Here is a 26,054-nt window from a genome sequence, read left to right as displayed (position 1 = left end):
GAAATTTCCTTAAATCCAAAAAAAAAGTGTATGAGGCAGCCTGTCATTTTGCCAAAGTGGAAAGCAAGCAAAGCATGTTAAGTATCCCTGTTACAAGGTGTTCAGTTTTTGACAATACATCCTCACTAAATCATACTAGACATTTTATTGTTTTGTTTTTTTTCTTTAAAAAAACAAACGAGTTGTTTATTTTTTTAAAGAGATGTGTTTTAAAAAATACCCCGCAAACCCAATTTATTCGAAAAATAATGGATAAGCTGGGCTACTTGTTTATTTATTGATTTATTTTGTTTTATTTATTTAAGAAAAAATAAAATAAAATAAAAAAAAAAAAAAGATGCGAGGCCTAAGACAAAGTCCGGGAGCTTTACTTTGATTGGAAAACAATAAATAAAACGTCTGCAAACACGAGACGGTTGCTATAACCGCAGCAGCACGAGGACGCTTGAAAACATATCAAGCTTCTTGCATTTCCGGGTCCTATGACTTATCAGGCGGTTGCTGATCGGCTGCAGGAGAAGGAGGAGGAAGAGAAGGAGAATTAGCATGGGGCAGAGACATATGTAATTTCAGTTTCATGTGGCCCTGAGCCCAAAGTCAGACCAGCCCAGTCCTGCAGCAGCTCCTCGCAGGAAGAAGCCTACATGAGCTAGAAAGCAGAAGCTGTCAGTCGCTGAGTTCAGAGAAAAGTTGTGAGAGTCAGTCTCAGCATGGCCGGGGGCTCGGTGTCTGAGTGTAAGGAGTACTTGTTCAAAGTGCTGGTCATCGGGGAGTTAGGCGTCGGCAAAACCAGCATCATCAAACGCTACGTGCACCAGCTTTTCTCGCAGCACTACAGGGCAACGATCGGGGTCGACTTTGCACTAAAAGTTATCAACTGGGACAGCAAAACGCTGGTCAGGTTGCAGCTGTGGGACATCGCAGGTAAGCGCCACATTTGGTGTAACAGAACAGAATCAGATGGTTTCATAGTGAGTGGATGTCAAATTGTGTGACACTTTCGCTTTCAAAGCTTGTTTTCTTAAGAGATTTTTCATGAATAAGTTACACTTATTATCAGTTTAATATGCCACCAGAAATGCCCACAAGTGTTTGGGAACATTGCGTGAGGAAATTCCCACGCGTTCAAGGAAACATCATAGGGATTTCCAGCAGTAAAGACTGGTTGATCGTGTCTGCTCGCTGTCTTTTCCACTTTATGATCACGGCAGCTCATAATTGTCAGAGGAATGTAGGTCACGTTGTTATTACCGACTGAGTGCCGCCCCTCTCCATGAAACAACCCATAATATGCTTGTAATATTTTCTCTTGGATAAAATGTGTTTATAGGTCTACTTAGTGAATTTGCTGGCCTTTCATTTTATTGAATGCTCATGTTGTTATGTCAATTCTCATATGCTTAAAAATGACCCTTCCATGGGCGAATTATGAGACAGTTGGTCCACGGGCACAGACATACAGAAGGCCCCACCACCTTTCCGGTAGAGGAGCAAGACAAGTAGTTGTGCTTGTTGTTGTTTTTTTGTATATGTTATGTATCTGTCTGTGGTTTTGTGCTATTTTGTAGTTTGTCTCTTTGGAGTTGTTATTTGTCTCTTTGGAGTTGCTCTGTGTATCTTTGTGGTCATTTTGTGTCTCTTTGTTTTTGTGTCTGTTAACAGTTTCTTTGTGACTTTGGTCATTATGTGTCTGTTTACAGTAACCTTATGTCTCTTTATAGTAATTTTGTTTCTTTGTGGTCATTTGTGTCTCTTTGTATTGATGTATTTTTGCAGTCATTTTGTTTCTCATGTTGTGTCCCCTTTGTATTTATTCGTCTCTGTGCAGTCATTTTGTGCCTCTTGGTAGTTGGTTTGTGTCTCTTTGTAGTTATTTTGAGTCTCTTTGTAGTTCCTTTGCACCACTTTGAGGTCATTTTGACTCTTCCTGTGTTGTGCCTCTTTGTAGTTGTTTTATGTCTCTTTCCGGTCTTTTTGTGTCTGTAGTTTCATTTTGTCTTTTGTGATCATTTTCTGTTTCTTTGTAGCAATTTTGTGTCTTGTAGTTATTTTATGTCTCCTTGGGGTCATTTTGAGTCTGTTTGTAGTTACTTTGCATCTCTTTTTGGTAAACTGATTGCCTTTTTGTTGTCATCTTAATCTCTTTGTTGTAGTTCAGATGTTTCGATGGCTGAGTGTCCTTGTGGTTTTTTGGCCCCTTTTTGCAGCTTTTGTGAGTCACCTTGTGATACTTTTTGCAGCAGTTTTGCACCCCTATGTAGTTATTTTGTTTCTCTTAATAGTTTATTTTGAAGATCCACCAGAGTGGAATATGTCTCTTCGATTGATATTTTGCAGATGAAGGCCAGGGGGACCCCTGACACTTTGGGCCCCTGTGCCTGTGCGTGGTTGGCCTGTTAACTAATCCATCCATGCCCCTGTCCCATGTGATCCTTGCATTTATGAGAAGATTTCAGTAAACTTCAGTTAATTCTTCCTCAGAGCGTCTAAACTTGGCACACATGCCAACCTGTGCATTCCAGCAGCTTGAGTAAGCAAGCCGAGAGAAATCAGAGCAGTGTAAATAAGTTTCACACACATCATGCAGCAGGCGGCTTTACTCAAACTCTCACTGTTTGTTCATCTCCCCGGCACTGAAATATCACACTGCAAACAGAGGAGTCTGTCTGAGAATGTCATGCTTGAAAGGACAGGTGAAGGAGGAAGCGAGAGGCAGACAAACCAGCACACACAACAACTAACGTTTAAATGTCGAGCGAGCTGACAGATGCAGGCTCTCTGCAGTTCAATCAGCAGGAATCAGGGGTGTAATGTGGGGTGTTGGGTGGGCGAGGAGTGCCAGTGATGCCCCATTAGCTTCTGTCTTTTCATGTTGGATCTGGAGTGTATTCTTAGCCAAAAATACATCTCACATTAGGGCCTGTGAAATTGCTTGGTCACATATAGGCCTACTGTAACTCATAAGGCCAATTTACAGCGGCTATTTTTATGTTAGGTGTAATGAGATCACATGGCTTCTGGGTCCTTGTGTGTGTCTGAGGCTTTTGTGTCTTCATTTAGATGACAGTTTTGAACATTTGGGACTTTTACAAATGCAATTTGTGTTGTCTGTTATGTGAAGAGGGACAGTCAGAGTAATCATTTACTACTCTGCTTTAATAGAGAAGTTGGAATTAGAACAGAGAAGTGTGGCTAAGGGATTTTTTTGTGTGTAAAGAAAGACTATTTTCACAATGTTCAAGAAGTTAAAATTTAAAGATATATATTTTTAATATTAATTAATTTACAGATTATGTCTTCAATTGTTTGGTGTATTAAATGTCAGAAAAAAGTGTAACATGGCCATCACTATGTCCCAAAACTGAAGCTGACTTAATTTAAATTGTTTGTTTTAGAACATGAATTTAAATGAAATTTGTGGGATTTACTTAATGGTATGCTATGAAGGATTGTCAGTTATTGTTTGTTAGGGGTGGAAATCACAAGTTTCATCATGATATGACGTTATATATCTTTGGATAATGAAGTACGGAGCCACTAAAGGAACAAAGAGGAGAAGAAAATAGATGGTAAAAAAAATGATGGTGGAAATAAAATGTGATGGTCGTAAAAAATGATGGTGAAAATAACTGATGGTAAAAATTGACCTCACTATCAAATGTTTTTCCATCTATTTTTTCCTCCCCCTGTCCCTTTAGGGGCTCCATAATGATGCCATATTTGCTGATATCACAAAGTCTGCCACAATACGATTTCGACTCAATTCACAGCCCTGTGATCGATATCAGACAATATCAGTAAATATCCTCATTTCTTTTCTTTTCTGCTCAGCATTTTCTGTCTGGCTCTTGGCCGCTAGCTCTGTTTGAATGTTTAAAAAGTAGCTGTGCTTGAATGGAAATGGTGACATATGTGTGACGTAGGAATTTAAAAAAAAAAAAGGTGTACCTTAAAGATGACGATGTAAATCGATGTTTTCTCTTTGCATAGATGATATTGTATTGTTGATCATGAAATGGACATATTGATCCAGATCAGTGTATGATCACGCCTCTACTGTTTGTAAACATGCTCAGCAGACATGAAAGTAAAAGCCAACCCCAGATTCTCTCTTGCTTGGCAGTTCGCCTCACTATATTTTCATCTTTTGGCGCTGTGTCTCTTGGATGCCTGCTGCTTACAGTCTGGCACCTGTTAGCAACTTTTTTAAATAAAGCCTCCACCTCACCTGAGCGCTGTGGAGCTACATGCCCATAAATGGAAAATAAACAGAAAATAGGAAGAAAATACAGGCAGAACGCAGAAAAATACACCACCACACACTTCTAGTAGGTCAAAAGTAATGATTGATAAGGATTACTTCTGTATGAGTCTACATAGTTTTTTAGGAATATCATACATAGTATATCTTTTTAAAAATGTTTTAAACAAGTCATGGGTTTTCAATTTAAATTGCAGGCCGTATTTAACTTGCTAACATTGATAACAAATTATTTTGTTGCCTGCTGGAGCCTTGTCAACATTTTGAAAGTTTTTTTTGTTTTTTGCAGAGGCAGGATGATAAATGACTATCTATGTTTTTGTCTGCTGTCATTAAGTCTGAACTTTGTGCTCAAACGTCATGATCCATTTTTTTCCTCATAGTTTATCTATCACACCCTCGTGTTGATTGGCCAGTAGCATTTAAACTACAAGTAATATTTTACTGTATATGACTGTAAGGGATATATGACTCTGAAGTCACGGGTTTCATGAGATGACGCACATGCTGTAGCTGGAGATACTGGGGTAAACAATGTAGGAGGATAAAAGTTTTTCCAAAATATTCAAGATGGCCAAAAGTCACCATGTGCAAGTGATTTAGCACCACATGCACCACAGAGAATAGGAATTGTTTCCAAGTGCATGCTTAGCCTGAAGTGGTAATAGTAGCGTCTCAGTTGGCCATGCTATAAAATGTTTTAGTGCCTGAGCTTTCTGTGAGATTTAGATTTTACCTTGAATATTGGCAGCTTTATGGGTCATATGTGTCTATAGTGTATATACAGCATGCAAGCTCTGATTAGAGGATATGTTCACATTAAGGATGTAAGCTTCTGTTAATTTTGTTTTTGAAAGGCTGACTCTCATCAACTGGTAACTAACTGGTTAACTTTTAAGAAAAAACAAGACGCGAAACGCAAAAATAGCGATTGCTTTTAGTCAGGTGCTCCATTGGTTTAGTGAGCTTTATTGCTGATTTTCAAAGCGCTATACATTTAGAGGTGGTGAAATTTTAATGTTTTTTGATGTAAATGTCTTGACATTTAATGTATTTTCTGTTGGCTTTTCTGCCAGAGAGCAGGCCAGCTGCTTTAACGTGGGCACATGCTCACAGTCAAGCTTCCAGTCCCATCAATTCCTTGCCCAGTCTGCACTGTGCACCACCCTGGTTGAGTGGGAGGTTAGTTAACTAGCTGGTGATCCAGTTCATTTGGCGATCCGCTGGCAACACTGTCCCAGATGGCAGAACACCTTGCTGTGGGAACATATTACCCACCCTATGGTTTTCCCCTAGGTCGCCCTGTTGAGTTGGCAGCTTCATTTTGACAGCAAAATCCCTTTAGCGTTACTAACTATGTTAGCGCCACAAGCTGTGCTGACACTAAAGGTGGTAACAGAGCTAACAGCGATAACATAGTTGGGGTTCTTCCTGATCCTTAAAAAGTCTTAAATTGCATTAAAATTGGATGCCCATTTGTTCACTTGGTCGAGTGGGCGCCCCATGCACAGAGGCTGTGTTCTTGCCGTTTGCAGCCCTTTGCTGAATGTCATCCCCTCTCTCCCCCTTTCACACTTAAGCTGTCCTATCCCTATGAAGGCAAAAAGTAAATACTAATAATAAGATAAATTAATAGATAATAATAAAGGCATTGTAATCATTCATCTAAAAATTACACTTATGCAAAATTAATTGCTATTAAAATGTCTTTAAAAATGCATGGGATGGTTTTTTTTTCTGACTTTGCATTGTAAAATCTTAAAATAATTGGTCTTTTTTTATATAGTTAAAATTTACAGAATGCTTCTTCCATTAATGATGTTTTATAGTACGATAAATATTCTTCAATTTTGGTTTTGGATAATTTGTCTTAAATTTCATTCCAAGTGACATCAATAAAGTCTTAAAAAGTCTTAAATACAGCTTGCGTTAAACTGTAGGAACTCTGACAGTCAACTATGCTGAAAGGGTTTTACAGCTCAGCTGCTTACTCACCATGGTGAGCTGGGGGCCGAGACAGCAGGTTGGGCACAAAGTTTTCACGGCAACGCTTTTGGCTTGGGATGGTGTTATCAACAATAATTGCCGAATGAGCCTCGTCAATCGCCAGCTGCTGCCAGGTCCAGTTGGGGTGCAGTAAACTGATGAGTAGCAAAATTAACGCTTTGAAACGTGGGCAAAGAAGTTTGATTTCTTTTAAGAACATGGTAATAAAGGCAATGAAAAATTCAGAAAGAAATTACCCCAAAATTGGCAAAAAAAGGTTAGAACATTACCTAAAATTAAAGACAAAAACAAAGAGACCCAATAGTTTTTTTAAAAAGTAAGGGAAAGTAAAAACACAGAACATCAAAAACAAGGAAATGTCCTGGAAAAATAGCTAAAAAATATAATAATTTTATATATATATATATATATATAGTTATAATAACTATAAATATAGTTCTCAGGATATATTTTCCTATCTTTAAAAATATATCTATATATATCTCTGAATCTTGTAATTTGTTGCAATTTGCCTAGTTGCTCATTGCCTTTTTTTTAATCCATACTTGTGAAAGGCGTCTGAGTGCAGCCGAAAATGCTGATCTGGGTTTCAAAGGTTTAACCCTTAGACTGTAATATGTAACAGGTCAAAAATATTTTTTTGCGGTTGAACGTTAACGGTTGACATCTCTACTTAATATATTTTTAAATCTGTCTTAGATGTGCATATTGTGTTTATACAGACTTGAAAAATGTCAACCTGTTTCTTTAATTATCTTTTTATCCTTTTGGAAGAAAGACAAAAAAATCAGCCCTGCCTCTAGATATGTTCTATTCATACTTCTGAGCGCCGCCATGGTTGTACAGGTCCTTCGTCTCCCTCAATCAAACAAAGCTCATATGTTGAGACAGATCAGGACAGATGGTCAGAAAACTGCTGTTTTTTTATTTATTCCATCATTTACAGCAGTGACAGAAAGGGGGTGGATGTTCTGGTGTGTGTGTGTGTGTGTGTGAGATGGAGTGGGGTGAGGAGGGGGGCTCTCACAGACTGATTGGCAGTGTGGGCTACGTTCCCCCGCTGTCACTCGGGCCCTGGCAGAACGAGCTCAGTGTGCAGGGGCATCTGTGACTGAGTACCAGGGAGGGCCGTCTGCCTGTCACAGCCAGACAGCACTCAGTCAGAGGATCTGCGAGGGTAAATAAAACACAGACACACACACAGACTGATATCATCCATAGAGACAAAGGGTTGCACATATTGGGTAGACAGAACAGACACACACACACTGTGACCAAAAAGAAAGTTAAGGTTAAATGACACAGATACTAAACCTCATTATGCACACCTACACCAAGGCCTGGCCCGAGGACACTCCGAGGATAAAATAAGTAACGAAACGTGGGTGTGAAAGAGCAAAAGCTGGAGGTATATTTGCCAAGTCATTAAGACCAGCCATTAAGCCATTTAATCGTGCAGAAAAGGAGGAGGCATTATCTTCTGGGCAATGCTGAGAACAGCTTCAGAGTTGCGTTGTCTTTTACCAACCTTACTAATGATTACAGTCTGGGAGGAATGATAGTAATCAGAGGGTTGCATGAGATGGGGGGATCATGGAAGTCAGTTTGAAGCTTGCAGCTCTCCCACCCCTTTTCACCCAGAATTGCTACTCTGTCCTGGATTTGTCTCAGCCAGTGGACAGGATGATTACCAGCATGGCATAGTGTAAAAAAGCCAGCACCTTGAAGGATCAAACATTCCTGTAGGAGCACATTAATAGGACGTGTGAAGTGGTTTCCATCAAAGTGCTAACCTGCTTTACTTATTAGCATGAGAGCAAAGGGTTTCACTGATGGCCTCTCCTTTTTGCATGGTCGTAGATCAGACGTTTTCTGTTGGTAATGGGTCAGTTGTCAGTGTGTTTGAGAGAGAGAAAAAGCATGACTGGGGTGTGCAGCTCCAAAAATGGAAAATCAATACGTGGTAGGCAGTGTTGTAGTACTCCAGTTTGGTCTTGGTCCCAGGACTAGTTCCATAACCACCTTTTGAAGGTTCTGCCTCGTCTTGGACTTGTATTTTTACTCAGCTTTGCCTCAATTTTGGACAAAGCAGATTAGGATTTTATTTCAAGATCAGTCAAGACCGTTACCTCAGGGATATTACTAAATAAAAGTTGTATGTGTTGTTTGCTTGTAGAAAACAAAGGAAAATTTCCATATATAAAATTCACTTCTGCAATGTCTTTCACTTATTGTATCAAGATATTTCTCTTAGAACACAAATGATGTAGAAAAATCTTGTATACAATCTTAATTTGGAGGAATAATAATGAACTCGATGAGCCACAGCTGATATGTTGGTGTGATGATTGACACAAATCGAATCAGAGAAGCTTTTGGTACAGCACATACACCGACAAAGACACTAAAAACTTAAAGAAACAGAAAAATGATTCGGTTTTAAAAAGTGTCATTCAACGTCATACAGCTGTGTCTAATACTTCAGCCTAAATATCTACAAGGTCGTGATCTTCTTAACAAGTTGTAATATACTCTTCACCAAATGTTAGGCAATCAAATAATTTACAAAAACCATGCAGGCTTTTAAAATTTGTATTTATTTGTTAAAAAACTGCCTTAGCTGTTAAACTAAAGTTAGCTTAGCATTAGCTACCTAACTACATTAATATTCGTCCCAACTTACTGTTCTTTGTGCAACTTCAAGTATTTAACGTAATTGGAAGTTGTTGTGTCTCCATCTGTAATTTTCAACCCCTGTGTTTCAATGCATCAATTTCTTTTTCATTAAACAGTGTGCAGTTTCCAAGAATCCAAGAAAAGAAGGACAATATCGATGAGTCACAATAAAAAAAAAAAAAATTAAAAAACCCACCTAAGTCATGCGATAGAGTCCACACCTCTGTCTGATATATTAAAAAACTAAATGTTTCATCAGTGGTTGGGAAACCCTCAGCAACATCTGATCACTGCCAAGCAATTTAAGAAACTAGAACTGTATTTACTTCTGAATGTGCCACTGAGGCCTTTCAGCATAATGCGACAAACAGCACCCTTGAAGGAGCAATGAATACAAAAAGGACCAGGTGCCTTGTATTTGACACCAACAATATACACGAATAAGCTCAAGAGTGGTTCTACTCATTTTACTTTTAGCTTAAACTTCCTCACTTTTAGAGTAAAACTCATTCAAATAGATTTTCTTGGTCATTTTACACTGACAAGGTCTCAGTCGTAAGTCTTCATTTACACAGTTGTCTGTTCTGTCTGGCTTGTTTGTAGTCAAGCTCAGCGATAAGTTTTATTACTCACATTTTGCAGGCTACAATTATATGTCTGTGAGGCAATTGTGGCCCGCGGACCAAATTTAGATGGCCTGAGGCTAGTTGGTAAAGGTAAAGTATGTGTGTCCCACCACATAATATTGGTTAATTGAACAAGATCATTTTGCTTTTTTTCCATTCACCTCACAATGGCAGAGCTATTATACAGCTTGTAGACATGCAACAAGTAGGAACTATGTTGGTGGAAATAATATCTTCATAAACAGATGGCAAAGAAAGGGTTAACTTACAGCAAATATTTCCTGCTAGGCAGCATGCATGGCCAATGAAAAGATGCATAAAGTAGATAGCAAGAGCCTTCGCTTTCAGTAGCAGCAGAAACTTTTACTTTTTCACTGATAGATGAAACAGTTTGTGCTGTCTCTTTTTTTTTAAATTTTGTTAAATAATAATAACTTTATCTATAAAGTGCTTTGACAAACAAAGCATGGCAGAGGCAAGAAACCTCAGAGACAATGACAAACGAAATGCCGAACAAAGGCCAAACAAGAGTTAAGGCAGAATTAAACAGGAGATCAGAGGCGGAAACAAATTAAAAAGATACAATAACAAAATAAAGGCAGTAAACATAGAACCTTATTAATGATAATAATAATAAGCCAGATGAAGACAGAATAGAAAGATAATTTAAAAATAAATTAAAAGATAAAATTAAAAGACAATTTATTAACCCGTATAATGTTAGATGTTGCTGGCGCCCAAATATTTTTACATTAATTTATCTAGTCCACATTCAAAAACCCACCAGTACTGATTAAGACCCTGTCTACATGTATATGGGTATATCGAAAAAGGATTAAAAAAAAAGTCAAGTCATTTTGTCAATAGACCAAGCAGTGCTGACAAAGTGTAAACAAGCCAGTAGTCTGCCATTGTTGTTGTTCCTAGCGTATGCTGATTAAACAAAGCATGAATTTAAGAAATGACATTATCATTTCCCTAACACTTTGTTTTACATGTTCCCTCAGATAAACAGTAACCAGAATTTTTCAAATCTGCCTCCAGATAAAAATGTAAAAACTAAAAAATGCAGAAGAAAATAGCCATTTACAGAAATATCTGGAGGCACGTAGACAGGGCCTAAGACCAAGAAACTTTTCCTTGCCTGTTCTGGATTGTTACACAAATTCCTTAAAAGACTGTTAGGAGATTAAATGGGTCACGTGTAATAATGCTACAACAAATATTAGTATTTTGAGCTAAATTCCTGCGACCTTGTGCCAAAGCTTTATGTCGATCAGCCCCCACCGACCCCTCAGTTGAAGAAGGTGAAGGAAAACAAGGGTCATACCACTTAAAGGTCGTGGATTTTCCCTCAATTCAGACTCTGTTCGGCACTTAGGCTGTAGTAAGCTGTAGTAAGTCACTCCTCACATGCTGCTCAGTGGAATTTGAACGTGCCGGTCATGTGCTACTCACAGTTTCTCCTTTTAAAGCTCGTGCTGAAGACTACCTTAACGGTTGGACCTTGTCTTATCTTTGTTTTTTTTAGTTGTTGTGGAGGGCATTGTGGGGAAGTTTCACAGCCAGTTGCCTCCTAACAACAGACGGAGACTGCTGCTGTTGCTGCTGCCATGTCTGGCTTGGACAGTTTCTATGGTAACCCACCCACAGGATTGCAATATGTACGACCATAGAGGAAACTGGGGTTGCTAGGGCTATGGATAATGATGAGACTTTTCTTTCGTTTTCTCCCACACAAACAGAGATGATACAGTGGCTGCAACTAAAGCGTTTCTTTTTCATCAAGTAGTTCTGTAGATTTCACTTGTTCATACCCAGAATACCTAACCGTACTTGAGGTCATGCACCAGTGTTCATCAGTGTGGTAGACAGAACTAAAATGTCCTTGTGTAAAGCCTTTGGCATCCCATAATAGTTGGCTGTCTCTCTTTACGGACAGATTCATGCGCACTTCTCTTTAGTTTGTAGGCATGTTGAGCGTCTGAGGCAGCAGCACACGTCTTTGTTCTCTCCTGCAGTCTCATGCTCCTCTGTGGCATTCACTGAGTAAATACTCTATTGTTCACACAGCTCATTCCATTCCTGCCTTTTACGCTGATTAAAATATAGATTGATTCAGTGAATTCTCGTGTTTTGCTCGGTCCATGTTCCTTAAAAGTGAGGATGTAATGCTTTTCTTTGTCATACATGATAGTAAACTCAATATTTGGTGGATTGTGAACTCTTTGTTGTGGGGTTGCAAGGGTATGAGATTTTTTATGGTGCCATAACCATCTCAGAAAATATCATGCTTTCACAATATATCACGGTATTACAGAATTATTATTATTAACAGCCAGAATGACCCTTAAAGGATTGAAAATACAAGGGTTACATTTGGTTGAACACATGTTTTATGACTGTACTTGAATTGCGGTTATAGACAATGAACAAATGAATGAATGTAATTTGTTAGTGGCCAACACTGGTGAGCTGTTCAACGTGGACACCTTAGTTTATTTTGAGCAATCATTATCATGTTGCTGTTGTAAATAATCCCAAGTGGTCCAAATCTGCGGCTGAAAATAGTCCCAAAAAATATATTATTTACTCCTTTTCTGTGTAACATTTTATAAAAACTGCAGTGTTCAGCAGTTTCAGGACAGCAGTTTTGTGTCAAGGACCCCTAAATTGAAACAAATTAGGTCACAGACCCCCATTTGATAAGATTTTGCTTCAGGGACCTCCATCTGAAAATAGTCTGGTTGTTAGAGATGATCAAAACCATAATTCTATAGTTGTCAAAAAGAGGAGATAAGAGTGGAAAAAATGAAAACTGTGATCAGGATAGTCACTCTTTAGACTCTTGAACTACCTTCTATAGTGAATGAACTAGTTACAATAAATCGTTCCTACTTTTTTTGGGGGGACCCCTAGAATTTCCTCATGGCCCCTTGGGGTTCCTGGATATTTAGGTGACAGCCATAGTTTTAGTTAATGACTTTGCCTTTAAAAAAATTAAAGCATGTGTTTGTAAACCGCAGATTTATATCTTCTGTAGGAATTTCTGACCTTGGGACTGAGTGCCATACCCCGGCTGAGGAAATCATTAAGTATTAAAAGAGAGGCTGAAGCAGTGTTGCTTTCGGTTTTGTGGGATTTCTTGACAGTTAAAAAAATATCGCCCCACCTTATCCTTTTACCATTAACGACAGGAAGCACACTGAGGTCATTCAGCAGAGAGTGATTTTATTTAAAGCAATCAGGAGCAGTGCAGGATGGAAACGTGTTGTTCTTCAGCAACAGGGCTAGGTTTAGTAAACAAAGCTGAATGATTGTCTGGACTAACTTATGCCACTTTAAAGGTCAGGCGTCATGGGATTTGCTGTCTTTAAATATTAACTGAATTCTGCGCAGAACCTCAGCACCTTACCAATACCCCTTATAACTCATTACCTCCTATGACAGCCAGGTGTGTGTGTGATATTGATTGATATAATCACCTCATATGAGTCTTTTCCATCCAGCCGGTTCTCTCCCAAGAGGCGTGAGGTTAACACCCCCAGACTGGCTGTGCTCACACATCGACTCAGCAATAAGGATCAGACGTGTGAGAAAATCAAATGAAAGCTGGATGTAGAAAATGACATGCTGTCATGGCCTCCCTGGTGTTTCTGAAAGATTTTGTCCTCTGTTCTGAGAATAAATGATTGATCATACTTATACACATCATTAATTAAATTCTTTGTAAGTAAAAAAAAAAAAAGAGTCATAAGGTATGAGTTGCATAGAGCATGTACTGTCATGTGTTTTTGTGTGCTGACTAACCTTGCAAGTCTGCACTTACTGCAAACCAGTGCCTATTCCAAGGTGAACTGGCAAAAAAGACATTTTCAGTCATTGTACCATTGCTCTTTCATGTTTCCAGCTGAGCACAAAATTAGTTTATGAAAGCTATGAAGGTCTTTACATAGTAATAGATCTGCTCACCTGTCCTTGTTTCTCTGCTCATTGGTGAAAAGATTTCATTTAGCAAAATAAAACATGATTTACTGTTTTTATGCCTCCTTGCCAGCAATAGCTGTTGCTGGAAGCATTACGTTTTTGGGTTGTCCATGTGTCCATCCCATTCTAGTGAACGTGATAGCTCAAGAACATTGTAAGGGAATTTCTTAAAATTTGGCACGAATGTCAGCTTGGTCTTTAGATTTTGGTGGTCAAAGGTCAAGGTCACTGTGACATTGTTCGTGTTATTCTTGTGAATGTGATATCTCATGAACACCTTGAGGGAATTTCTTTAAATTCAGCACAAACGTCTAGGTGGGTTGAACAATGAACTAATAAGAATTTGGTTGTCAAAGGTCATTGTGACCTCACAAAATGTGTTTGTCCACAACTCAAGGATTCCTATGATAAATATAATATTTCATAAAAGTGTCTAATAGGGTAAAAGTGATGATGTTTTGTATTCTATAGGTCAAAAGTCAGCGTCACTGTAACATCATAATTCAATGTCATGACTCAGAAAGACCCTAATTCTAGTCTTTAATATTGTTCAGTCTCTCAATTCTGGCTCAACATTGTGTGGAGCTCAGTGAGACCTTGCGATAGAATAAAAAGAAGACAAGTGCCTTGAAAATGATTAAGCAATTATTTCTATACTATGCCTCTGCCTCCACTCTGCTGGATGTATGAGCTCCGCAAGGCCTGGAAATGAAAGCCTGATTTCAGTCTATCGGCTCTTTATCCCACTGTGTCGTGTCTCTGGTGAATTCACCTGGGGTTATATCAGCTAAAATTAGACTCTCAATTATGAGCAATTACCGTCAGGCCTATGGGCCCCACAGTGTATTCACTCTCTCGCTCACACCCGCACTGCGCCACGCCACTCCAGTTCCTTGCGTGGTTGGGTAAGTTCCCACAGCAAAATGAAAGTGTGCTGGGTGAAGCTGTGCTCACAGTTCCTCAATCCTGTTCTTGGTTTAGTTTTCATTTGTTATTCATTTTTAGTGGACGCTAACTGTTACTGGACGATTACACTTTCCCTTTAGGCTTTCTTAAATTGGAGCAGTGTAGCAAAAAAACATCAAATGCATCCTCAAGTCATTGGAAGTCTGATATGATTGCAGGGATTGAATCTGAAAATGTGTTAAATGAACAGGCACAATCTGAGATCCAGTAGAAAGTAGTCATAATAGTTTAAGGGACTTTTAACCACAGAAAGCGCATGTATCAGATGGTCAATGATCATGTGTAACTGATGTTGGCACACAAAAGTTAAAAAACAGGAACTACTGTATATTCGGAAGCATATGTAAGATCACATGTGTGTGTGTCTGTGTCTGTGTGTGTGTGTGTGTCAAAGAGAGAAACCATTTTTTGTGTAGAATAAACAAAGCTGTCATCAAACGAGAAACAACCACAATCCTGCACTGCTTTTGTTGTTTGTGGACAGAAAATTCTGTCTCTGAACTGTCTGAAATGTATCGTAGATGTTATTTTAACCATCAACTCGTGAAAACCATGAAATCTTTTGAGAAATCTTCACAACTTTCTGCCTCGGAATGTTTTCATTTTGCATCTGCAACCCAGACTGTCAAAGTCACAGATTATGATCACAGCTCTAGCCTGTTCATGCTTGCACTCGGCTGCTCTTGCTGCAGGCAGCGTCAACACACCTAACTGTCTGGGCATCCAGAAAACGAGCGTGCATCAGAGCCCACTCACAAGGCCTCTTTTTCAGTTACCAATTCAGCTGTTTATGGCTGCATTTTGAGGAACAAGCTAATCTGTGGTTACAGAATAAGTCTGGTGATGCTCAGTATTTTTTTTTTATAGTTAAAAGTCAAAAAAGACCAAAACCAAGTATTGTCTGTGTAGCCAAAGCCTGTAATACTAGCTAATTCCTATGTGTCATATACCAACATAGTCATTCAGTTACTATTACATGTCCAGTGTTATAGTAACTGAAAGACTTTAGTGTATGATCTAAAAAAACCAAACACTTGCTCCACATAGGGCCATTTATGTTTCAGAGCTGGAGACTTTTTCTTTTAAACCCGAGACTGCTTTATTCAGTGTTTTTTCTGATTTAAACCACACGGTCTCTTTGTTTTGGAGAGGAGGAGACCTCTGTGAATAATTTGGCTCTCAGTAAAATCCTCCTAAATGTTTCAGTCATAAGTAATCAGAGAAAAAAGGTAAGCACACATTAGCAGGTGCTGGGCTAGCGGCCCCTCTCTGATGAGCAGAACAGCATCAGAGAAGCACTGATTTGTGACACGAAACTGCATTATTCAGCGTTGTTAATATGTTTTGACAATGCGGCTCCCAATAAAAACCACCTAAACAATGAACATTGAAGGAATTCTAACTGGGAGCTCATACTGGGCACACTGGAAAAGATTCACCAAGTTAAAATCTGTACTCCTCACCACTAGATACCACTTAATCCTGTGCGCTGCTCCTTTTAAAATCATCAAGTTGACATTTCTGTTTGTCACAAAGAACTTCAGCATTGTACCTTTGTTTTTTGTCAATCCCACAAACTCTGTCCTGCTGTTGTAAATACTCTGGCAAAGTAGTTTACTGTCTCAGAAAACATTAGGATCTCCAAGTACCACTACTGTGACATTTAAAACACAGTAGCATAGGCCTATTCAGCTGCAGACAGTTCACACAGTCGGCAGGTTTATTCCTAATCAGAAGATTATTTATTGTTGTCTGTCGTCAGCCACAGTCATGCTGTACAAAGGGTAAGCACTAGAGCACTACACACAACTCTCAGAATTCACAAGTGCCAGCCCCCGTTTAGGTGCTATGGAGACTTCGCTGCCTCTGCTTAAGTAGCCACTAGCACTTGCACTCTGTTGATTGTTGTCCACTTCAGTTTCAACAGGACTGCTCAAAATATTCTCCTTTTAATCGCACTTCTGTAGTTCCTGTTTGTAGCCACGATGGCAGTGTTTTCAAACCATTCTTTTCACCCTGCCCTCTGTCTGCCACCATAGTTTAGCTCGCAACTACTCATAGATGTGTGTGCAAGCTACGTTCATAAATGCGACTACGTCGAAGGCTGATATCGAGACAAAATATTATGAGAAAGGCAAACTTAAAGCATTTCAGGGATCTCATAGTTTAAGTATTTTCATTTAAATTGTTATAGTATTTTTATAGCAATATAAATATTGTTTAATTCTTTAAAATTCCTATTAGATTACTCTGCATGCCACAAGAGGGAGCTCAGTTTTAGAGCCATTGCACTAGCACAACAGTTCTGTAAATATTTGTTGTCGCACCAAATGTGTATACATTTACAGCTGAAAATAGTCCACAACGAATTAACTGTAGACTCTTATTTGTATAATGTTTGCTTAAAGCTACAGTGCCCAGCTGTTTTAGGAAACTATTTACTTGCCTTTGAAAATAGTGATATATCCATAAAACACAGAAGCAAGTATTAAGAAATGGATGAACAAATGATTGGATTTGGTCTTTTCACAGGATTTGTTAATAATAAATATATATATATATATACAGAAAATTGGCAGCCTTATTTAAATTCAGGATATGTTTTTCTTCTCAGAGGAAAACTACAAGCCAAATTTCACCAAAATGTGGTGAAAGTTGGAGGCAGTCAATGTCGCTATTTACCACGCCTAGCAACAAAACATGAGTCTCACCTAAAAGAATTGATTGAAAACAAACTGCAGCTTCTTGTGATAACAGACGTGAATAAAGCAATCTGAGGCAGAACTCAACATCTTTTGATAGGAGAGGTACGCTTGAAAGTGTGACGTTAGCTTTCTGTTGCCAGAGATACTTGAGACTACTGGAGCTGCAGATCATAGATTCACTTCCTTCCAGTGAGGTGCTGTGCTGCACGCCTCAGTGCACACTCGTGTTAAGGTGAAGTGATGTGAGCAGAGTCGAAGGTATGTTAAGGTTTCATTTTAAATGCAGGAATTTGAATGAGTTAAAGCCATTAAAGCTTAGATCTATCTGTAGTTGTTTTCCATGACGTGGTGGTACATAAGAAACTCAAATGCAACTCAAATGCAAAATGAAACTGAAAAATACCTCTGATACCTCTTTACAAAGTTTATTTGAATACAGTCAGTACATTAAGGAGAAGTAAAAAAACAAAAACCTAAAAGTGGTCCAGTTATGTTTAAGAAAAGGCCCCCTCAGATTGATAGTGACACCAAATATCCCGCCGGTAATTCCCCTTGCTTTGCCTTTGTGAAATATCATCTCAGATTTTCTCAGAGAATGACTACAGAGAAAGGGCTTATTATTATGGCAGATTACTTCTGCCATTCTCTCTGCGGATTAGGCCCATGGCAAATTAGGAAAAGTAGGTCGAATAAGAACCATCTCTAGCCCCATAATTTTTTTGGCCACATTTGGAGGAGGGAAATTGTGGCGTTCTGACAAAATGGAAAGAAAAATGAGAATTGAATACTCATATCTTGCCAAGATCAGGCTAGACATCCTTAAAATAGTGTTTTGTTACTTTGGTTTGGATGTCTAATCACATCTGCTTTTGAAGGATTCAAACCCAAAAACCTATTACTCATCTAGCCTTTATCTGCTTTGAAAAAATGAAAATATTTGACTAAATTCTCTTCCTTTCCCCCAGGTCAGGAACGATTTGGGAACATGACGCGAGTGTACTACAAAGAGGCTGTGGGAGCATTCGTGGTGTTCGATGTGACAAGGGGCTCCACGTTTGAGGCTGTGTCTAAGTGGAAGCATGACCTGGACAGCAAGGTGAAGCTGGCTAATGGCAACCCCATCCCCTCAGTGCTGCTCGCCAATAAATGCGACCAGAAGAAAGAGAGCTCCAACAACACAGCCCTAATGGACAATTTCTGCAAAGAGACTGGCTTCCTGGGCTGGTTTGAAACCTCGGCTAAGGTGAGAGATCAGTGTATTAGATGGAGAAGCCATTAGGCGCAAGCATGCTTAAAACAGATGTGTGCGCGTTTAGATACATTCCTATTTATATCTGGTAAACAGGCCTCTTCTTCTCATTGATGTTTCTTTATGTTTTATTAGTGGTTACTCTATTCATGGGTGGATTATGAGACAATGGGCCCCACCACCTCTCCCACAGAGGAGCAAGACACTTTGTTGCCGTTTTACCTTTTCTTTTCTTGTCGTTTTGTACCTCTTTGTAGTTGTTGTATCTTTGTAGTCATTTTGTGCTTCTTTATTGTTCTGTGTCCCCGTAAGGTCATTTTGTTTATTGTTTTAGCTGTTTTCTGTCTCTTTGTGGTCATTTTATTAATTATTGTGGTTTTGTTATGAATTTTTGTAATCCCTTTAAATGTCTTTGTGGTCATTTTCTTTATTTTTTAAATAATTTTGTCTCTTTTTTGGTCATTTTGAGTCTCGTTGGGGTCATTTTCTTTCTCTGTGAAGTAATTTTGTGTCTTTTGGATGTTTTGTGTCTTTTTGTAGTCATATTGTACCTCTTTTTGGTTGTTTTGTTTCTTTTGAGGTTATTTTGTGTCTCTATATGGTCATTTTGTTAAACCGTGCTGTTTTGCGCCTCTCTGTAGTCATTTGGGTATCTTTGAGGTCATTTTATGATTTTTTGCAGTTATTTTGTGTCTCTTTCTGGGTTTTTTGTCTCTTTGAGATTGTTTTTTCTCTCTCTGAGTCTTGTTTTGTCTCTTTGTGGCTGTTTTAGTTCTTTTTGGTTGTTTTTTTTTGTCATTTTTGGTAATTTCGATGTCTTCCTGAAGTTCCTTTTCATCCCTTTGTTGGATTTTGTGTCTCTTTGTGGTCGTTCAGAGTTTCTCTCTGGCGGGCTTGTGCTAATTTCAGTGTCACTTTGTACAGGTGAAAGCCAGGGGGTGCCTGAATTGGCCCCCTGGGCCTGTACCTGGTACGCCTATTCAGTGATACATCCATGACTCAACACTTCAGTAGCATGACATTGCCAAAGTTAAGGCTCATATTAATGCTGCTTGGAATATCTTGCATAATTGGGTTCATATTTCCTTTAAAGCTTCTTGAGTCATGGTCCAAACATGACTGGTAATGGCTTCAAATCTTATTTTACGCATGAACATGACTTGTGTTTGCAGCAAATCTGATGTGCTAAGAGCTTTAAGGATCCCCACACAGCAGAGTTAAAAGAAAAAAAAAGCCACTGAACTTTTTTTGTTAAGACATTTTGTCTTGACACTGAATGGCTTCTTCAATTCTTGTGACAGGAAATCCTCCAAGCCTCCTCTGAATGGTGCAATCACACTGGTTACGCTGTGGCAATTGTGAAACGGTAACCTGTAGTAATTGTTTTTGTTAAACACTTGGATATTCACTTAACAGTTACCACTTTAACATTTTTGAAATTGATTCAGAGGTAAGTAGGGCAGTTTGTAGATAATTGGTCTAAAGATCTGTAAAACTTTGACAAATGACGGAAGTTAGTTTTATATTTAACAAATGATACAGCTTGTATTTTGTGACAGTAAGTTTGTGACAACCATTTTTTTATCCTGCTGTCTTTGCCATTCATGCACAACATCTTTGGACATTTATCTCCCTAACTGGTGAAATGTTTTGTTGGACAGCTGGTACAATATGGTATCACATGACGTTGATTGATGTTGCAGCCCAGAGCTATGAGGTTTGGCTCTGAAAAAGGTTCTGAAAGATAATATTTGGATGTGACTCTTCTCAAGTTTGATCATAGTGACACAATGATGGTGTTATAGTGTTTTGGTATTTACACCATGCCTTTGTAATCCTGTCCTTTTGTGAGTACAAATTTGCTGAAATGAGATCTCTCACTTGAACAAAGGTTCAGAGATAAGTTTATACATGTTAGGAACAAAAAGAAATATCTGACTGCTAAGTCTGCAGTGATGGAAGATGTATTCACATCATTTACTAAAGTAAGAGGAGTAATAGCATTCTACAAGTAAAATTCCTGTATCATAAGGTTTAAGCAAAAATTCAGTTTTTTGCAAGCACTGAGCATATGACTGGATCAATGAGACTTGGATTACATTCTATGAGTTGTGTGAGAGTTTGTAAATGTATGTTTTTTGATATAGTTTTCTGTTGTTAAACATGGGTCCCCCTTTACTTCAATTCATCAACAATATTTGCTGGTTTTGGATTCTTAGTTCACACAGAGAAAAACTCTTCATGAATTATGCATAACAAAGGATAAGTAATTGTTATGCAAATTCACATTTTGGTAGGTGAAGTATACCTTTAATATGCTGTTAGACAACTTAATCTATAAATTTTTTATCATATTTTTGACACTGATCACATCTTTTTATGCATTTCAAATTAAAATGAAATGAAATGTGGGTACACGTACACTCAATACTTTATAATCTTACTTTCAACATATGTTTGTCTGTGTTATGAGGCTTGTTTTTTCTGATAAGGTGCAAACTCTTGATGCTGTAATACAAGACTCATCAGCAGGTAACTGTGAGAGCATGACGCTGACACACACAAAAGGCTGTCAGCACTCTGCGTGTACCACTTCATGTTCAGTGATAAATTACTTCTTTTGAAATATGCCGTTGTGTCTGACGGGTGCTTGAATAACTATGAGACTCCATGAAAAAGCCCCCTCTTGTGTTTTTCTCACCTGCTTTCCTGTCACATTTGTGTCAATTTCTAGCTCAGCCTCATTTTTCTAACAAAATGTTAAAAATCCAAAAGACATTTGCTAAAACACACTACTGCATTTTAAACCATTGCCATCTTTTTTACTTTCATGTTGAAGAAGAAGAATGCTTTGATGGGTTTTGGCAGCCCGAGTAAACTTAGTTAACTCATTCCAAATAACCTCAGGCCCCTGCAGCTGTGTCACGTGCTGTGTCATGTGAAGTGTGTGGGTGTGTATGAGAAGTGTACAATGCCTTTCTGGACGTTTTTTTTTATATGTAGTGTAATGAAATGCTGTTTTCCCTGTCATACTGGTTATTAACTTAACCTGCAACAACCTGTGATTGGAAGTCTGTCAATAATTATCAAACTTCCTTTCAGTTTTGAATTGACAAAACACATTTCTTGAAGGAACACTTTTTACCTTGAGTGTACATCAACATGTAGCTATTGTAGCTGTCAGCCAGGAAATTACTCTCCTCACCCTTGATTTCCCTCAAAAGTATCTTTTAAGAATGAACCTATATGTTTGTGGTAATCACAGATCAAGATGGATATGACCTTGGATCTGTATTGTTTTTGTGAATGCAATATCTCAAGTCCTTAAGGAGTCCTCAAGTCCTCTGTGACGTGACTTGGTGACAGTAATCTTTGGTGTCCACTTTGAAACTCTTGGGGATTGTGTAGATCATATAGGCTGCTGGAAGTATTTATGTTTTAGAATCTGTGGCTTCTTTGTAGCAGTATTTGAAGCATTGTCGACTGTCATATGAGTCTGGACAGACATGGTTGTAAATTGTAACTGCAACTTGACTGGTTCACAGAAGCATACAACTGCAAGGCGGTAATTCTAGTTTTAAATATCTGTGTCTACTGCTTATGATGGAGTGTGTTTATGTTGACAACTAGGGACAATTGCATACGTAGAAATGACAAGTTGGATGGTTTATGGTGGGGTTTTATATGTATATTTTTTGATGCATTTCATTTTGTACTCGCTTAAAGAAATAATGAAAACTGTTAATCAGAGGTAAGTGTGTCTTGTTGCCACCCTGACATACTGTTTTCTTACTTTTCCCAGGAGAATATCAACGTAGACGAGGCAGCACGTTTCCTGGTAGAAAATATCTTGGCTAATGACAAAGGTTTGCCATATGAGGACAGCAATGGAGATGGGTTCAAACTGGCCGAGGAGACTATGAAGCCTGCTGAGAGCAAGTTGGGTTGCTGCTGACACTCGATCTATTCACATTAACCAACTGCCTCCCTTTGGCAGGGTCCAACCCCAGCACCCGGCCTCAGCACTCTACTGCAGCCTCTCTGAAGGATTATAAATTGTTGGGTTTTCAAAGCTGCGGGATCTTCTCCTCTCTGCACTGATGCCTGTTTGACCTGCACATCCAAGTTTTTCGTAGTTTTCTTTAGGACAGAATAGAAGCCCAATTTTATCTTGATGTTGTCGCAATTGTTGTCACTGGCACTGCCTATATCTTTGTCCCACACTTTTAACCTGACAAAGCATCTTTATTATTGTGATTGTCTCACTGCGTATTTCCCTGATTGTGTATTCTGTCACCATCTAAACAATGAACCCACCCAGTCCTCCACACTTGAACCCTGTTGCCCTGACAGCCTTTGAGGCCTTGGGCCAATGTTGTGTTCCATTTGTACTGGGAAGTCAGAATTTCCAAGTTCCCAGTTCTGTTCGAATTCCCCTGAAGTCAGATTTATGACTCACCAGTCTGAATCTTAAATTCCAAGATGGCTGTCTGGCACATAATATACAGCGTAATGTGTTATCAACTGGTATTGCTAACAAAGGGTAACCTGACAAGAACTGGTATTGCAGATCTTAGTTTGGTTTGGTCAACTCGGATGTGACGTAATTCCCAACTCAGACCTTTAACTTACGAGGTAAATAGAACGCAGCATTTACCACGCCTGGGAAGGGGCGCAAACTATGCTGAAATTTGAGAAACACAAGCTTAAAAATAACCTGTATCCTCTTAATTTCTGTCATTTTGGTCTATTCTCTCTTTGTACCATTATCATTCAACATTTATCTGCAAAACAACACACTTAAATGTCCAGTGCTGAAGTATTCCTTCAGTTTACATAGATGCATGGTAATGACAGCACACGCTTTGATTTTCCAGCTGTTCTCTAGACTACTATATAAAAACGAAGCAAACAGACATCACAGTTAAGCATCATCAAATGTAATATATCTCATACTGCTGTCATGAATTGTTGCCTTAATGCCATATTTTCAGTAATGTTATGTGCCATAATACAGTTTTTGTTATGTTAATCAAAGGGGGATGCTTTGTTAATGACTCTGACATGTACAGACACAACAAAGACGGACGATACAGTATTTCAGAAAAAAACTCTAATAGCAATACTATATTAGATTTGATTATCTTTCCACTGGTATGAACATGTAGATCTGAGTGCTTTTTTTGTTGTTGTTTTCTTTGTTTTATGTATGTTGGGTCATGCATTAAGCAACTGGTGAGAGAACAAATTCAGAGGACTACACTCTTGTACATTAAAGAGTTCTGATGAAATATGAAGGATTTTTTTAAACACGGAGTTGAGATTAAGTTTACATGTGAAAATACCTTAAATCTACAAGACCAAAATAGAATAAACATTCAAACAGTTTTGTGTTGTCTAGTAGTAATTAGACTGTTTTTTCCAATTCATTTATCTGAGTACATCTACTGTATTTATATAAATAACAACAAAACACTGGCGCAGTGGTGGTGTTGGTCCAAAGCCGTGCATACCCCAATTAACATGCCCCAACATGTTATCCATCATGATCAAAATATGACGAAGTAGATCAGCTTCTTTGCATCACAACAGGAATTTTTCACAATTTCCTACCAGTGGTTGGCTCGTTGGACTCCCTCTTGTGAGTGGTTTGTGTACAACGTGTACAACGTGTACAACGTGTCCATGATAACACACAGAGCTGACCATAGTCAGATGAGAGGCCATGTCGTAAATTGCATTAAAGACCCCAGTTGAGACATATACTCTGAATTATATATGTCCAGATCATTCCCATAAAACCCAAATAATATCGGCATATCCCACGTCTGAATAGGAAATTACTAAATTTGGAAAACTTTACTATTCTGAAAACTGATTCAGAATAGTACAGTGAAATGTGAAGTTAATCTGGCCTTATCAAATTCAGAATATTGTCATATTTGGCATAATAGGGGAACATTGGTGTGCATGCAACCATAGCCATTTTTGTACACCCGCCATCAAGGACATAAAGAGTATAGAAGTAGATCAAGAATGAGATACCCCCCCCCAACACAGACCAAACTCAGGTCAAACAGTAAAACTAGGCAGTCTGAGTCAAATATAAATCAAGACTCTGTCACTGCGATGTCTGTCTTCCCTAAAATGTTTAAAAATGTATTTTAGTGCACTGCTTAGCTGTAAGAGTGACTTTGTTTACAGGTTTGTGTACTTTATTTTCAAAGCAGAGGCTGAAAAAACTGAGATCAAAAGTAAAACTGAGCAGTCATGATCATATATGAACCAAGATTCTGTCACTGTGTTTCTTATTTCTTGTCTCAGATGTTTTCAGAAACATTTAAGCTTGCTGTTTAACTGTATTAAGATATCATTTGTTCCTGGCAAGCTGCCATATTGTTTTCTGTGTCAAAACAAACAAGCTTACATTACGTCACCTGCCAGAGGGGGCGTTAATTAGTCTGATGCAGCACTGTGCACACTAGTAGTATTAGGATTTCTACCTCTTGAGTAAAATTGAATGCCACAGCCCTTTTTTTCCCTGTTTTTTTTGTTGTTTTTTTCTGGTCATGTAGCACCAATTTCAAAAAGTGTTTGCACCTCTCCTCTGCCCAGCCCATACAGCCCAGTTTTTATGAAAAGACCATCATTGCAGTAGTGATTTACTTTTTGAAAGCACAGTATTTGGTTTAAATACACTATGAACATGTTTCTCGTGTGGATTCCATAGTTCATTGTCCCAAGCAAATGACTGAGATTATAAAATTGTTTTTTACTGGTATGTTCTGAAGACTGGGATTATATTTGTGTGAACATGTTTCCTAAACTGCACATGCAATAATGTCAGATGCAGCGTACTACAGGTTCTTGGGACTTAAATCTAAAAAAGCAGTAAGTCGGTGTCGTCATTCCATAGCAGAACTACTGCTGCAACACTACAGAGTGACAATAGACATCACTCAAACTGCACTTGACTGATGATCAAGGAGAAACCCCAATTTATCTTTGAAAATAGGCTCAAGTATTAGTCAGTTTAATGAAAAGCACAGCTTAATGGCAAATGATGAGGGCAATGGCTGTAATAAGACTCACAGAAAAATTCTGAAAGTTTCACCTCCACAATCTCAACAGTCTATATAATCTGGCACTGTATGTGTTTATGTACCAATACTGGTAAACATGATACATGTAGTGTGTAGTGTGTAGTTTACCTTGAAAAAACCTGTGGCACAAATACATGAAGTTGTATGTGTGAAAACTACGACTCAGACTGTGTGTGTGTGTGTGTGTGTGTGTGTGTGTGTGAGAGAGAGAGAGAGAGAGGAGAGACAGGCCCATGTGACTCCACTCAAGAAATAGTGTGTGATAGTCATCAGACACTGCTCTCACCACTACAGCTTGTGTTCACTTCCACTGCCTAACTGTTATCAGAGCAGGATTGCAATGGAAGCGTGCCAGTTGTTTAGTTTACGAGCATTATAGCCACGCGCATTCAGTACCAAGACTGTAATCCACATCACGTCATTAAAACATTTCACATGCATTTCAGACAAAGTTGGAACCTCGACAGGATGTAT

At 38.6% G+C, this 26,054-nt stretch overlaps 1 protein-coding gene across 1 annotated transcript; it reads left to right on the top strand.

Annotated features, from left to right (window-relative positions):
- The first annotated feature begins 473 nt into the window (after positions 1-473).
- rab32a (RAB32a, member RAS oncogene family) lies at positions 474-25,005 on the top strand. The gene is made up of 3 exons (XM_042503703.2): positions 474-924; positions 18,194-18,471; positions 22,280-25,005. Exons 1-3 carry the CDS (start codon positions 711-713, stop codon positions 22,430-22,432), a joined length of 645 nt encoding a protein of 214 aa, XP_042359637.1. The 5' UTR covers positions 474-710; the 3' UTR covers positions 22,433-25,005.
- Positions 25,006-26,054: the final 1,049 nt, after the last annotated feature.

Source organism: Plectropomus leopardus, chromosome 16 (genome assembly GCF_026936395.1).
Source record: "Plectropomus leopardus strain MGB_pleo_1.0 chromosome 16, ASM2693639v1, whole genome shotgun sequence".
In the NCBI taxonomy this organism is placed as follows: Eukaryota; Metazoa; Chordata; class Actinopteri; order Perciformes; family Serranidae; genus Plectropomus; species Plectropomus leopardus.
Note: the sequence above shows the minus strand (reverse complement) of the source record. Positions and strands in the feature narration are given on the sequence as shown.